The sequence below is a fragment of the Ursus arctos genome, unplaced genomic scaffold, assembly GCF_023065955.2.
Source record: "Ursus arctos isolate Adak ecotype North America unplaced genomic scaffold, UrsArc2.0 scaffold_34, whole genome shotgun sequence".
Classification (NCBI taxonomy): domain Eukaryota; kingdom Metazoa; phylum Chordata; class Mammalia; order Carnivora; family Ursidae; genus Ursus; species Ursus arctos.
In genome coordinates, this window is record NW_026623030.1 from 11,211,387 (window position 1) to 11,224,948 (window position 13,562).

General features: G+C 47.8%; 1 protein-coding gene across 11 annotated transcripts in view; it reads right to left on the reverse strand.

Annotated features, from left to right (window-relative positions):
* Positions 1-11,532, reverse strand: part of ASCC2 (activating signal cointegrator 1 complex subunit 2) — a 39,363-nt gene extending 27,831 nt beyond the window's left edge. For 3 of the 11 annotated variants that reach the window (XM_026484784.4, XM_026484783.4, XM_026484780.4), the window contains exons 1-5: positions 11,396-11,515; positions 7,341-7,438; positions 2,275-2,433; positions 1,735-1,905; positions 35-164 (exon numbers count right to left, since the gene is read on the reverse strand). In XM_026484784.4, coding sequence (XP_026340569.2) covers positions 35-164; positions 1,735-1,905; positions 2,275-2,433; positions 7,341-7,421 — 541 coding nt within the window. In that variant the 5' untranslated portion in view covers positions 7,422-7,438; positions 11,396-11,515. Of the gene's footprint in view, positions 1-34; positions 165-1,734; positions 1,906-2,274; positions 2,434-7,340; positions 7,439-11,395 lie in introns of all 11 variants that reach the window. The other 8 variants (XM_048221457.2, XM_048221456.2, XM_048221454.2 and 5 more) reach the window with 6 other exon arrangements.
* Positions 11,533-13,562: the final 2,030 nt, after the last annotated feature.

Genomic DNA, 13,562 nt, shown 5'->3' on the forward strand with positions numbered 1-13,562 from the left:
CTGTGCAGCCCGCCAGGCCCTGTGCCCTACGTACCTATCATCTTCTGGAGCAAAGGCGAGTTGCCTTTTCCAAAGAGCACGCAGAGGTCCAGGATCTTTGGGATGTCAAACAGGAAGTTATTGTAGAGGATTTCTCCAAATGCCGAAGGGGAAATGAAGTGTTCCTAGGGAACAGTGCAGAGAGAGAGGATGAGAGACTTTCCAAAAGCATGCTCTTCGTAAAGTAATAGCAAACTCACAAGGAACAACGGGGGACTGGCTAACAACTGAAGGTCTATCCATACTGCAGACACATCTGAGCTTCACATATTGACCCGGAGCAATAGCTATTCTTCATTTTAATGTACAAAGAAGCAAAAATATGCTATTAAATAGTTGGTTGGTGGGGCGCCTGGGTGGCACAGCGGCTGGGCGTCTGCCTTCGGCTCAGGGCGTGATCCCGGCGTTATGGGATCAAGCCCCACATCAGGCTCCTCCACTAGGAGCCTGCTTCTTCCTCTCCCACTCCCCCTGCTTGTGTTCCCTCTCTCGCTGGCTGTCTCTATCTCTGTCGAATAAATAAATAAAATCTTTAAAAATAAATAAATAAATGGTTGGTTGGGCATTCATTCTAAAATACTCATGGGTTGGGGCGCCTGGCTGGCTCAGGCGGTACAGCATGCAACTTTTGATCTTGGGGGTCTTGAGTTCAAACCCCACACTGGGTGTAGAGCTTACTTAAAAAAAATAAAATAAAAATAAAATATTTATGGAATGTTTGGAATTGCTTTATGGATGTTTGGAACTGCTTTAAAATACTCCAGGAAAGGGGCGCCTGGGTGGCTCAGTCAGTTAAGTGTCCAGCTCTTGATCTTGGCTCAGGTCATGATCTCGGGATCATGAGACTGAACCCCGTGCTGGGCTCTGTGCTGGGTATGGAGCCTGCTTAAGATTCTCTCTCTCCCTCTGCCCACACCCCCTAGCCCCTGCACTCGAACTCTCTCTCTCTCCCTCAAAAAAACCCCAAAGCCCCCCCAAAATGAAAAACCTCCAGGAAAAATAAAATAAAATACTCTAGGAAGAAAAAACTCAGGGGAAGAAAGAAAATAAGATTGGCAAAATATTGATAATTGTTGAAGCTGGGTGATAGGTACATGGGGTTCATTATGCTTTGGCATATATTTGAAAATTTCCATATTACAAAAGTTAAAAAAAAAAAGGCAAGATCCTATTGTAAAAATAAATATGCACTCAAACACACACAAATAGATTAAAAGGAAAAAAGTTCCCTGAAGGAACATGCACCATAATGGTGGTTATTTTTGGGAAAAGGGATTTTGTGGTGACTTTCACTATCTACAAAATATTTCTGTAATGTTTGAGTTGTTTAGAGACGGTGTTATTTTTAAAACCGGGGGGAGAAAAATAAAGTTATTTAAAAAGCACATAAAAGTTCCTTTAACAAATCAGAATCAATGTTTTCACCCTCTGACGCATGAAAAAAGGCACAGTCACCCGTCAACTGGCAAAGGGCCCTCAGCTCCCACTGATGAAATTACTGGATGTAACGCAGACCCAGTGAATTCACAGATAAGGGGGGTGGCCACAGATTTCTTCCCCAAAGGTGGGAATGAAGGCAGAGCAGAGACAAAGAGGAAACACGATACTTCCAGAGCCTTCCTTCCCAGGGCGGGAGAGTCTGGCACAGAGGTGCTGGGTGTCGGGTGGCATCCTGTCGCGGGATCAGGGGCTTACTTTGGATTCCTTGTGAGTGGACATGCGGAGGAAAGTGAGGAAAACACTTCGATGGAGGCGCTTCTGCATGTCAACAACCTCAGGGGCCGGGGCCACCCACTCATCGAACTTTCGGGGGACATAGCGCAGATAGGAGTCCAGGCACTTCTGCAGGGTTTCATCGAAGATAACCTATGCCAGACAACAGATCAGAGCGAGGATTTGTCACTGAGGCCCGAGGGCTTGTGGGTGGACTGCGCAGGGGCTCACGGCCTACCAGCCCTGGCCTAAGGCAAACACTCCAACCCCAAGGGACTAAGGAGGTATGAATGAGCAGAGGGCTAAACACAAGTTTCTAAAAATGACACGTTGGAAGGCGCTGTGTAAACATCATTAAGATTGTGATACAAGACAGAGCAATCCAAACCACAATTTGCTGTTAAGGATCCAGTGTAAGAAGTAGGGAAAAAAGCACCTCCTAGGGGGAGAAAAACAACAACAGCAACCAACCAAGGGCATGTCATGTGCTTTGTCTTAGTGTTAATTTTGATAGAATGTTACCTGGCACCAGAATTTATCGTGAGGCAAGGCCAGGAGCCAGTCGAGGTCATTGGCTACGAAGGTGGCGCGTTCCAGGTACTCCTCCACTAGGGCGGGAATGTTGTCTTTAGGGGGCGGTTTGTATAACACAAAATACCGGTCTGCCTTCTGCTCGGGGTGCTACGGATCCAAAAACCACGTGTTAACGTGGCAGAGGTTAGTCAGCGAGGGCCCATTTGCCAACCCACAGCAATGACAACACTTGGCTGTTCCAACCGGTGACCCTCCAAGGAGTTTTTAAGCATAAAGAACCAAGTGTCTCTAACAAAGGGGGCTTGGTTGCATCCAGGGAATGCTAGGCAGGCATTAAAAACCTGTTTTGGAGGATATTTAATGACATGGGGAAAGGTCAAGGGAAGAGAAAGCAGGATATAAACCTATTTAATATAACCAGTTTGGGGATTTTTAAAGAAGTATATATTTTTAACACAGGTTAAAAAAAAAAAAAAACGGCTGGGGGCGGGGGGGTCAACATACCAAAGCTAATAATGGTGGTCTTGGGTGGGGGGGAATCAGGATTCAAATATATTTTCCAATTTAAAAAACATATGCATGTATTACTTTTTAAGTTATTTCATAATTGTACAAGGGAGACATGCACATCTTTTCTTTCAAAACTTACAACCCTGCAGAGAAGGTGAGTGTCCTTGGGACCACACTCCCACTCCCCACATCCTCCCAGGAGTGACCACTCACCATCAGATGAGTGTCCTTGCAGACCTTTTCTAGGCTTTTACATGAAAATATATCCATAGAAGGTATTTTAATCTGTTTTCATCTTTCTTACATAAATAGTACCATACTGTATATATCATGCTATATCCTTCTTAGAATCAGAAGAAAAAAAAAAAAAACCTCGGTAACTTTTTTCTTTTAAAGAAAAGATGCTGATCAAGTAATTGCAGGTCTCTGCTTGGAATCACAAGTTCTCTCTCCCAACCCTTACCTTGCCATGAACAAACCTTACTTTGTTCACCATAAAGAAGAGATGATGAGCTCAGTTTTCTCCTCTGCCTACGTAAGGGCTGCTTTCTCCGGGGCAAGTGGTAATAGGAGGAAGGCTGGGCAACGTCTCAGCAGTTATCAACCACAATCCACCCACTTCCAGGTCTGTCAGTCCAGGGGGACAGGAAAATCATGACTGATTGGTCGGTTTCCTCAAGAACCCCCTATGACTCCCTATTGCCTGATACAAGTTTTCAAACTGTGAAGTCTTTGGGTCCCATAAGGATTCCTCGGGGGCCCCTATTAGGTGGGTCTTCAGGACCCCTCCCATTGAAATCAGAATTTATACAGTGGGCTTCCAGGGACAAACTTTTTGAAAAAGGGAATCCTGCTGACTGAAACAAGATCAATACGACTCTGTAGGCCCTAAATTCATCTCCTCGGTTTCTGAGCTCCTCCCCTCGTCTTTCTGTTGACACCTCATCTCTTAGGTCACTTCTCAGGCACGGCCACTCATCGCTCCCTACTCCTCTGACCGGCCGACAGACAGACAGACAGACACACGCACACGCATCCTGAGATTCTACCGTCCTTACATTCCTACATTTACTGGCACACCATTGTGCCAGGTATGGTGAGGCACATGGAGAAAACGTCTGCTGGGCCTTGGAAAATGAGAAGGATTTTCTGATGAAGGAAATGGTGCCTCCGTAATGGAGGCATAAAAATGGGCTGTGAAAAGAAAGGGCCCAGGTTGCACTGGGTGGTGGGAAATAGATGTGGAGGGAGAGAACACTGGAATGGTGACAATAAAAGCCACCACTTACTAAGGACCTGCCCTGTGCCCGCTGCTGAGTAGGTATGTCCCATAGCTTATTTCTTTTTCATCTGTAACTATTTAAAATGGAGATAGTATTCTCCCCATTTTACAGAGGAGGAAACGAAGCATCAGTAAGGTTCAGGAATTTGGCTAAGGTCATAGGGCTAAGGAGGCAACCGAGGCAGGATTTGAACCAAAGCTTGTACTACAGACCTGCTGAATGACTTACAGTACCCACATGCTATCCTGGTCTCGCTACTTCACCTTCTGATACCAGCTCTGACCTCACCTACTCCAGGAAGTCTCCCCAAATCCCTCCTTGACCAGGTTAGGTGTTCACCCGGGCTCCTCCAATTCCTGCACTCTGCACTGCTGAACTGCATTAGAAGTACTTTCAGTTCAGCGGCTGCTGCACATGGGGAGAGAAGAAAGGATGGATCACAGAAGGGCACAAGGGAACTTTCTGGCAGTGGCAGAAATGTTCGTTATCTTGATCATGATGACAACATATGTCAACACCAACCAAACTGTATACTTTCAATATGTGTAGTTTATTGTCTTTCAATCATGGCCCACACAGTTATATGAAAAGGAAGGGCCTGCCTTCTCTGTCTCCCCCGCTAGCTTGTAGGTCTCCAAGCACTGTGGGCCTTGCTCTCTACAGCATTCCCAGTCCCTAGAACAGTGTCTGGCATCGAGCAGACTCTCCGTATACATTTGTGGGCTGGACAAAGCATGAAAGTGGGTAATGAAGGACCAGATCCCACCAAGTTCTTTGAAGGACCCTGAATGCCAAACTCAAGAGTGGGGACTTTATTCTGTAGGTAACAGGAGCCATGGGAGAGTTGAGGACAGAGACTAGCAGGCCCCAGCTGTATCTTCCACCCTTCAAGCTTGGCTCAGGTTCCACTTGCTCTGTGAAGCTTTCTGGACATTCTCTGCCCATCAAACTTCTGTTCTGCTGATCTCGATAAGAAACCATTTCACACTGTTCTCCACATGTTCCACTTACATGAGTTTTGTCTTCCTCAAGAGCTCATTCACCCACTGTGGCCCAAGATTTTATTTCTTTTGGATCTTCAATAGCACCAAGTGTGTGCCGTGTGCACAGTAGCTACTCGATAAACATTAATCCCACCTATCATCCTGCAAAGGCAGTGTGGTGGCTGTCCCTTGGCTAGGGATCTCCTTGTCCTAAGTTGGGACTAAAGAGACAAATATACAGTGGTTACAAGTCTTTTCAAAAAGACCACTCCTTCATCAGGCAGCTGTCTCCTTCAGCTCGTCCCTCTTCTCACCCTATTCCCCATTCGAACCTTCTGCTACTGTCACTGTTATCATCATCATCACTGAGTGTTACTATGTTCTAGTTACGTGGCTAAGTACATGTGAGACTTAACACAAAGGTTGTGTTCCTTAACTCAATGATACTGCTTCCACCCCAAGTGACTGGTGGTTGGCGTAGGAGATGGGCTCTCAAGACTCCGGGCCTGTATACTTGGGTCCTCCTGCCAGGTTCATCCTTCTCCCATTGCTCTGCATGGCCAGTGTCTATTCCCCCTTCGATACCCAGCCCAGCTCAGGAAGCCTTCCCTAGCTGCCCATGCCCTCGCACCAGCCCCAAGACCTCCCTGTCCCACCCACTCCTTCGGCCTGGATCAGTGGCCTGGGCTCTGCACTCATGTAGCCGCTTCTAACACAACCCTGATCACACTGTAGAGAAACTACTGGTCGGCTTTTCCACAGACCCCTCAAGGGCAGGAACCATATTTTTTTTCTCTGTAGCTCCAGGGTCTGGTACAAGGCCTAGCTGGAGCCCTTGACTCATTTACTGAATGTTTCCTGAAAGAAATGCACCTGCCACTGTGAAACCAGAATGAAGGGAAGGGACCAGTTCCTGTTCTCAAGGAGCCCACAGCCTAGCAACCTAGGTATTAAGTACACAGGGAAGGACCGAGGTGGAAAACCAGAGTCAACTACTTAAGGAGTCCGTCTCCCCCAGCCCAAAAGAACCTTCCGTGTTAATGGTACTGTTCTGTATCTGTACTGGCAAATAACAGTAGGCACTCACTGCATGGACTATTTTAATTTAAATTCAACTAAAATTAAGTAAAGAATGCAGTTGCTCAAACTGTCTACATCTCAAGTGTGTAATCCCTATTTGTGGCGAATGACTACTGCACGGGGTGGCTACCATGTTGAGCAGAACAGATCTAGATTTTCTGATAAATACCCTTCTTGCATAAAAAGGTTATAAAAAAGAAATGGCAGGCTTTATAGCAGAAAGATTAAGGGTATGTGATCCAGGGTCAATCTAGCTGGCTTCCTATCCTGGCTCCCTTAATTTCCTAGGTCTGTGACCTTGAACTTTCAGTTTCCTCATCTGTAAAATGGGGGCAATCAAAATACCTACTCACGGGGCTTAAACGAGATAATCCAGGTGAAGTGTTTAGAAAGGTTTGGCCCAGAGCAAGTGCTCTATAAATGTTACGTCCTATTATCAGAGAGGAGTTAGGAAGTAATAAGAAGCCATCCAGAAAGCAGGAAATACAACACCAAGCTCTTGTTTCCCACGACTTTACTCAAGCCCCCCTAGAAAACACTTCCTCCCACCTTGCTCAAGTAAGCTCATATTCTTGGGAAACAGTAAGTGGGTGTGGGGACTCCAGTCCCCACGTCTGTCTCCTTCAGCAGCCTGGCACCTCTCTGCAGCCCTAATCTCACTCTGCAGCTGGTAATCGGCACGCTCACAGCCTCCTTATTTTTCAGTCTCCCAAGCCCTGCGGAGCTGGTATGGGGCAGGTGGCGCGTCTTAGCCCACTGTGATAAAAGACAGCCTGACCTCTGAAACTGGTGTTCCCCCTGAAGTGTGGATAGCAGGGGAGATAGCTCTGAAAAAGGCCGACCTGAAACTTGAACGTTTCCCGCAGGGTCAAATCCCCAAACCTGGCTTTGGGCTGGATCCTTTTCTAGGCCAGCTCAGGTTGAGTCACAACTGCCATCGGACTCTGATTCAAAATGAAATGCTTTGGGGGCACGGTGTGGAGTGGCAACATGGAAAATACTACTCAAATTCAAGCTGCTGCTCAGAAAGGCAACTTCTGCACTGGGCCTGGGAGGACCTAGTAGTATCCCAGCTGCTGAATTCCTGACTGTGGCCCTCGGGTCATTCTTGGAACAGATATAGGAGGAATTTGCTTTTTGCTTCTGAAATTGCAAGAATGATAGTATCAGGCTGAACGGCCTCAAGGTACCGGCTCACCAGCGCTGGTGAAGTCCTCAGTTTTCCTGTCTTCAGGTCCGTGTGGGTGATCTGGCGTTGGTCCAAGGGCAGAGCTGGCATTGTGCTGCGTGACCCTCCTGAAAGGAATATGGATGGGAAGAAGAGAGCAGACACATAGGCTCCTGGTGGCAGGGGCCTGCCCTGGAACGGATCCCAGAGCCAGGAGAGAAGCTTCACCCTCTGGCCTCAGGAGGCTCCTGACTTGAGTCTCGAAGGCCTGGTGCCTCTCCTACTACCCCAGACTAAGGTGACTTTTCTGCCTAAAGCAAGAGCTCTCAACTGAGGAGAAGAACACTTGCCAGGTGACTCCTGCTACATTCCCACCCTCTTTGTGAAGTCCTGGCTAAAAGCACCTGGATTATCTTTATTATGGCTCCAGCTCTGTGCCCTCCTTGGCCTGTGAGCTCTGTGAAGACAGTGCCTGGCCTCTCCTTTTGTTATCATTTCCATGACGAACACAGGCCTGGTATGGGGTCGGCCTCACCAACTGTTTGATGAGTGACTGAATATAAGGACACTTTCCTTACAATTCTAAGCAGATCGGCAGTCTTTTCAGGGCTGGAGGAATGGGCCTTTCCTCACTTGTAGAGGGTTTTAAGATTTTACAACCTCCCTAGGCTTCAGGAAGGCAGGATGTGGATGAACAGAAGGACCAGAAAGGACGACAGAATTCACAGAAAACTGCCAGTGTGAGCTCTCTTCTGAAGAGGCCCAAACCCGCCTCCGAGTCAGTGAGTGGTAGACACCATGTTTCTTGGTCTTCCCATCCAATGTTCTTTCCATAATTCTACTTGGCCTGCCCCATAGAAGGGACCCGCATATTGGGAATGGAAGTGAATGAGGCCCGTTGGAAGACATGCCATGTAAGGCCAGCACAGTCTCAACGACAACACAAAGACATACTGCGGCTGGGGTGAGGAAACCGTCCCTCATCTCCTGAGAACCTCCTAGATGAGCTGAGGGGCACGGTCAGCCGTGAGCTACAGGGTGTCCCCTATCTCAGATATCAGGCCAGGCCCTCGTGTTACTAAGACAGAGTGATAATGCAGGGCCTCTGCCCCACAGGGGCTTATGGCCCAATCATTACAACAATAATGGCAGCAGCAGCAACATGCTTATCACGTGCTGGTGCTTTCCCTAGAGCATTCCTCAGCATTAACTCGCTCTGCATATATCAATACTCACGACAACTCTAAGGGTAGGTCTATTTTTATCTCCATTTTATCAGTAAGGAAATAAGAGACTCAGAGAAGATAAGAAACTTGCCCTAGGACTCAGTTAGTAGCCGGTGAAGCTGGCGGGCTCTTAACCATTCGCTGTACAGAGTCTAGTGTACTTGAGCTTGCAGGGGGTGTTGCTGTCAGGAAAGCACTTCTGGGGAGGCGAAATGATCAGGAGGGCCTGAACTGAATCTTGAGAGTGGAGATTAGTCAGGCTGGAGCGTGCTCCAGGCAGAGGAAACACCAGGAGTAAAAGTAAGGAGGTAGGAAGCAGCTTGGTACACAAGGAACCTTAGTTTGTGGGCTGTTTTAAAGACTGTGAAGATAACCATTCTAGAAGGATGTAAAAGAGACAAGACCACTCCGTCTAGTCCTCAAGGCCTGTTCCAGCTCTAGGATCTCTGTGGGTCAGGCATGTGGTCCCTGCACACGTGAGGTGGCCTCAAAAAAATCATAAGGTGCGAAGTAATGAAAGGGGCTTGGGTGAGTTTTCACCTTTCAGCTTTCCAAAATGTAGATAATATACACATGTTGTACGGACGTTGTTTCTAATCGAGTTACTATCGTACTAGCCTCTCACAACAACCTAGTTATGGACAACAAGGATTATTATGCTCAGATGTCCAAAGAGGGGTTCTGATTTGCTCAAGGCAGATATATTAGTGGCTAAGTTGAAACTGAAGCCCAGCCCTTCTGCCTTGGCACCTGGATCTCTTGCGCTGAATAGACTAAAAATATTTCTTTCCTAAACCCCTAGTGATGCTGGGAGGGCAGCTGGAAAACACCAGGGGTCTGCTCGCCAGTCCAGAAGTCTAAATGACTCACAGGCCCAGTTCTTTCCATGTTCACCTGCCAAAGATGGTTGTGGGAGTGTCCAATGTAGGGACCTAGGTTGGGGAAAGAGCCATAGTAGGTGGTGGCTCTTCATCCTTTAACTTTTAGGCCCCAGAGGCCAGGCCTAGACAGGCAGAGACAGCACCCGATTTCAGAAGAAATTCACTCCCACAAGCCAATGCCTGTAAAGGCAGCTCAGACTCAGGCTGGTGTGGTGGTTAAAAGACAGCTTTATAGTTCTGCAGCCTGGATTCATATCCCGGCTCCACCTTTTCCTACCCCTGCTTGAGACCTGGAGACAGTTCCTTAAACTCTCTAAGCCTTGATTTCCTCATCTGTAAAACTGAGATGTGAGAAGTAATTAATGCTAAGTGTTCAACACAGTCGTTGGCACATAATAAGCACTCAATAAAGTTTACTTGTCCCAACCATAGGCAGAACACTTTGGACTTCCTCCTTTACTCAGCAAAGGCTGACTGAATACATCCCAGGTCCTGGGCATGTAAAATGACTGATTTGGTGTGATCAGAGCTGTAACAGGAAATTTCCAAAACAAGCACAACAGAGAAAGGGAGGTCTCTGAGAAGGTGACCCATAACCTGGTTGTTGAAGGACAGGAGAAAAAGATGGGGAGGAAGGGCATTCCAAGCAAAGAGCAAGTGTGAACACAGGCTCAGAACCAGTGGCTTTGAAGCAAGAGGGAGATATTTGGTATGGCTGAAAACACAAGGTCAGGTAGGGGATGATGGAAGTTGAGAAGAGGAGATTGGATGGGAAAGATGAAGACATTTTAAGAAGAGCCTCCCACGTGATGCTAAAGATTTTGGCCTTTCACCTAAAGGCAGTGCGGAGTCATTTAAGTAGAGAAGAGATATAATCAGAAAGAAAAGACAATAACCCAGTGACAGAGAGACTGCCTATAAACCACTGGGGAGCAAAGACCATGTTAATAATTTCACTCAGCCGTTCAAAAAGTTTTTGAGCACCTGCTATGTGCCAGGCACTGAAGCCTGGAGAATACCAAGGTGGGCAAAAAACAGATTTGGTCCTGCCCTTCACAGAGCTTACAGTCTTTATGGGAAAGACAGATGTGAATCAAACAGCCATACAGACTAATAAAATACCATGATGTATGCTATGTAGATCGGGCCCATGGGGCTGTGACAGCATTTAACAGAGAGAACAGACTTGAGGAAGGGAGCATGTCAAGGAAGATCTGAGTTTTCATCTAAAGTATGGGTAGAAATTAATTAGGCAAAGATGAGCCTCTAAGTTCCAAAAGGAAAAGGACATTGATCATGATGACATCTGTGCCCACCGCTGCATCCTTCATGCCAAGCAGGGCAGCAGAAACCAAAACTTAGAAAAGGGCTTTCTTTAGAAGGTGAGCTTGGGGCAAGCGCCAATTATAGTAAGGCCTGGGAGCATTCCCAGGGCCACTGCTGCCTCAGTTTCTCTGACTGTCATCACCCTTCTGGTTTCAATTCCATATTACTTTCCTCAAAGGCCTTCCCAGACTGCCCAATCTAAAGTATTCACTTCGCAGTTATTGTCATATCTTTAATTATCTTGTGCCTTTATTTGTCGTTGACTGTCTATCTCCTCCCACTGGACTGTATGCTCCATGAGGGAGGGTGCCTTATCTGTCTTGCTGTTTGTATCCCCAGTGCTTAGATCTGTGCCTGACATAGGAGGCGATGGACATATATTTGTTGAACGAATGAATGAACTCCAAAGAAACTAAAATCCGGAGTGAGGGTAGGAGGATTGTGACTCGTCCAAGGTGACTCTGGGGCTGAGCCTCGAACCCGAGACTCCCGGCTCTAGCGGCCTGCCCTCAGGGGCGACTCACGGCCCCTCCTGCAGCGTCAGTCTCGGCCCCGCCACGGAGGCGGGGAGGCCCGCGGCCGCCTGAGGCTTGGCCGCGGCTCGTCCCAGGCCCGATGCCCCCTATTCGGCAGGGCCCAGCCACGCACTCACCTCGGCGGCTCCACTACCGGCGCTGTGCCGCCGCCACCGCCACCGCCGCCGCCACCGCCGCCGCCGCTGTCGCGGTCCACGGTGACAGCTCCCAGTGCGCCGGCACTTCCGGGGTCAAACGGCGATTCCGCAGGCGCAGACAGGAAGCCTCTGCCCCGCCCCGCCCCCGGTGCTAACTGCCGCCGGGAAGCCGGGCCCTGGCCACGCCCCCAGTCTTAAGACTCCGCCCCCACGAGAAAAAAGGCGGCCTGTAACCAGGCCCCTCCCCTCCTATCTTCCAGGAGATTCCACCTCTTGGAAAATCCAAGTATGGTACCTGGATACGGGATCTCAGGCTTCCATCTCCTTCCTAACCTTCTCAGTCATCGTTTCACACATTTAATAAAACTCCTGCTAAGAGTAGTTTTAACAAGTCAGAAGCAGGAACATGATGTTGAGCAAAAGAAAGCAAAGTAGTACAGACTATAATTTTGTTTGTAGAAAGTTCTAGAACAGGCAAAACTAGGGAGTGCTGATGGGGTTAGAATGGTGGTTACCTCTGGGGCTGGTGACTGGAAGGGGCCACAGGTGACACTGGGACATCCCATGTCTTCATCTTTGGGTAGCTACATAGATGTGTTAAATTTGGAAAAGTCGTCAAATTGAACACCTGTGAGCTGTGCACATTTCTGTGTGTATGCAATACAAAAGGGTTTTGTTTTGTGTTTTGTTTTAAATCGAAAAGGCTGTGTTATAGCTATCTTTTTTTATTTAAGATTTTGTTCATTTGAAAGAAAGAGAGAGAGCACAAGCAAGAAGAGCAGCAGGCAGAGGCAGAAGCAGGCTCCTGGCTCAGCAGGGAGCCAGATGTGGAGCTCCATCCCAGGACCCTGGGATCATGACCTGAGCTGACACCCAACTGACTGAGCCACCCAGGCTCCCCATGTGGTATAGCTATCTTAAAAGCAAAATGCAAATTTTCCACAGAATGTCTTAGGTGGTATAGGGTTGGTATTCCCAAAACCAGCTGTGCATCAGAATCGTCAAAGAAAGCTAGTTAAAAATACACAACCCTGGGGCGCCTGGGTGGCACAGCGGTTAAGTGTCTGCCTTCAGCTCAGGGCGTGATCCCGGCGTTGTGGGATCGAGCCCCACATCAGGCTCCTCCACTGTGAGCCTGCTTCTTCCTCTCCCACTCCCCCTGCTTGTGTTCCTTCTCTCTCTGGCTGTCTCTATCTCTGTCAAATAAATAAATAAAATCGTAAAAAAAAAAAAAATACACAACCCTGGCTTCATCTCAGTGGCTAGCACACAGTAAGGACGAAAACCCCACCACTGCCAGGGCACCGGGGTGGCTCAGTTGGTTAAGCGTCTGCCTTCTGCTCGGGTCATAATCTCAGGGCCCTGGGATTGGGCCCATGTTGGGCACACTGCTCATTGGAGAGTCTGCTTCTCCCTCTCCTCGGCCCCTCACCCACTCATGCATGTGCGTGTGTGTGTGTGTGTGTGTATGTGTTGCGTGTGATGCTCTCTCTCTCTCAAATAAATAAACACAATCTTAAGAAAACAAAAAGGGGGGTGCCTGGGTGGCTCAGTCAGTTAAGCATCTGCCTTCAGCTCAGGTCACGATCCTGGAGTCCTGGGATCAAGCCCCACACTGGGCTCTTTGCTCAGCGGGGAGCCCGCTTCTCCTTCTCCCTCTGCCTGCCACTCCCCCTGCTTGTGCTCTATCAACTAAATAAATAAAATTAAAAAAAAAAAAAGAATTACAAGGGATGCCTGGCTGGCTCAGTTGGTAGAGCATATGACTCTTGATCTTGGGGTCATAAGTTTGAGGCCCATGTTGGGTGTAGAGATTATTTAAAAATAAAATCTTAAAAAAAAAAAAAGAACTGTAAGGGAGATAAACTATTACTATTACATTTTATAGAGAGGTTTAGAGACCAAACCAGGGTCACAAAGCTTGTAAGTTGATGGACTGGGGATTTGAACCCAGCTTTGTCTAGCTCCAGAGTTTGCTCTCATAACCGCTCTACAAGGGCTTGCCCAAGTTCTATGAAACAAGTTTGGGGGTCTCAAGTCCAGGAATAATTCTGGGGCTAAATGCTGCAAACTGTGTCAAAACAGTGGGTACTTGCCTTAATTGCCATCATTTTTCAGGCAAAGCTGGTCATCTACTGATATGGAA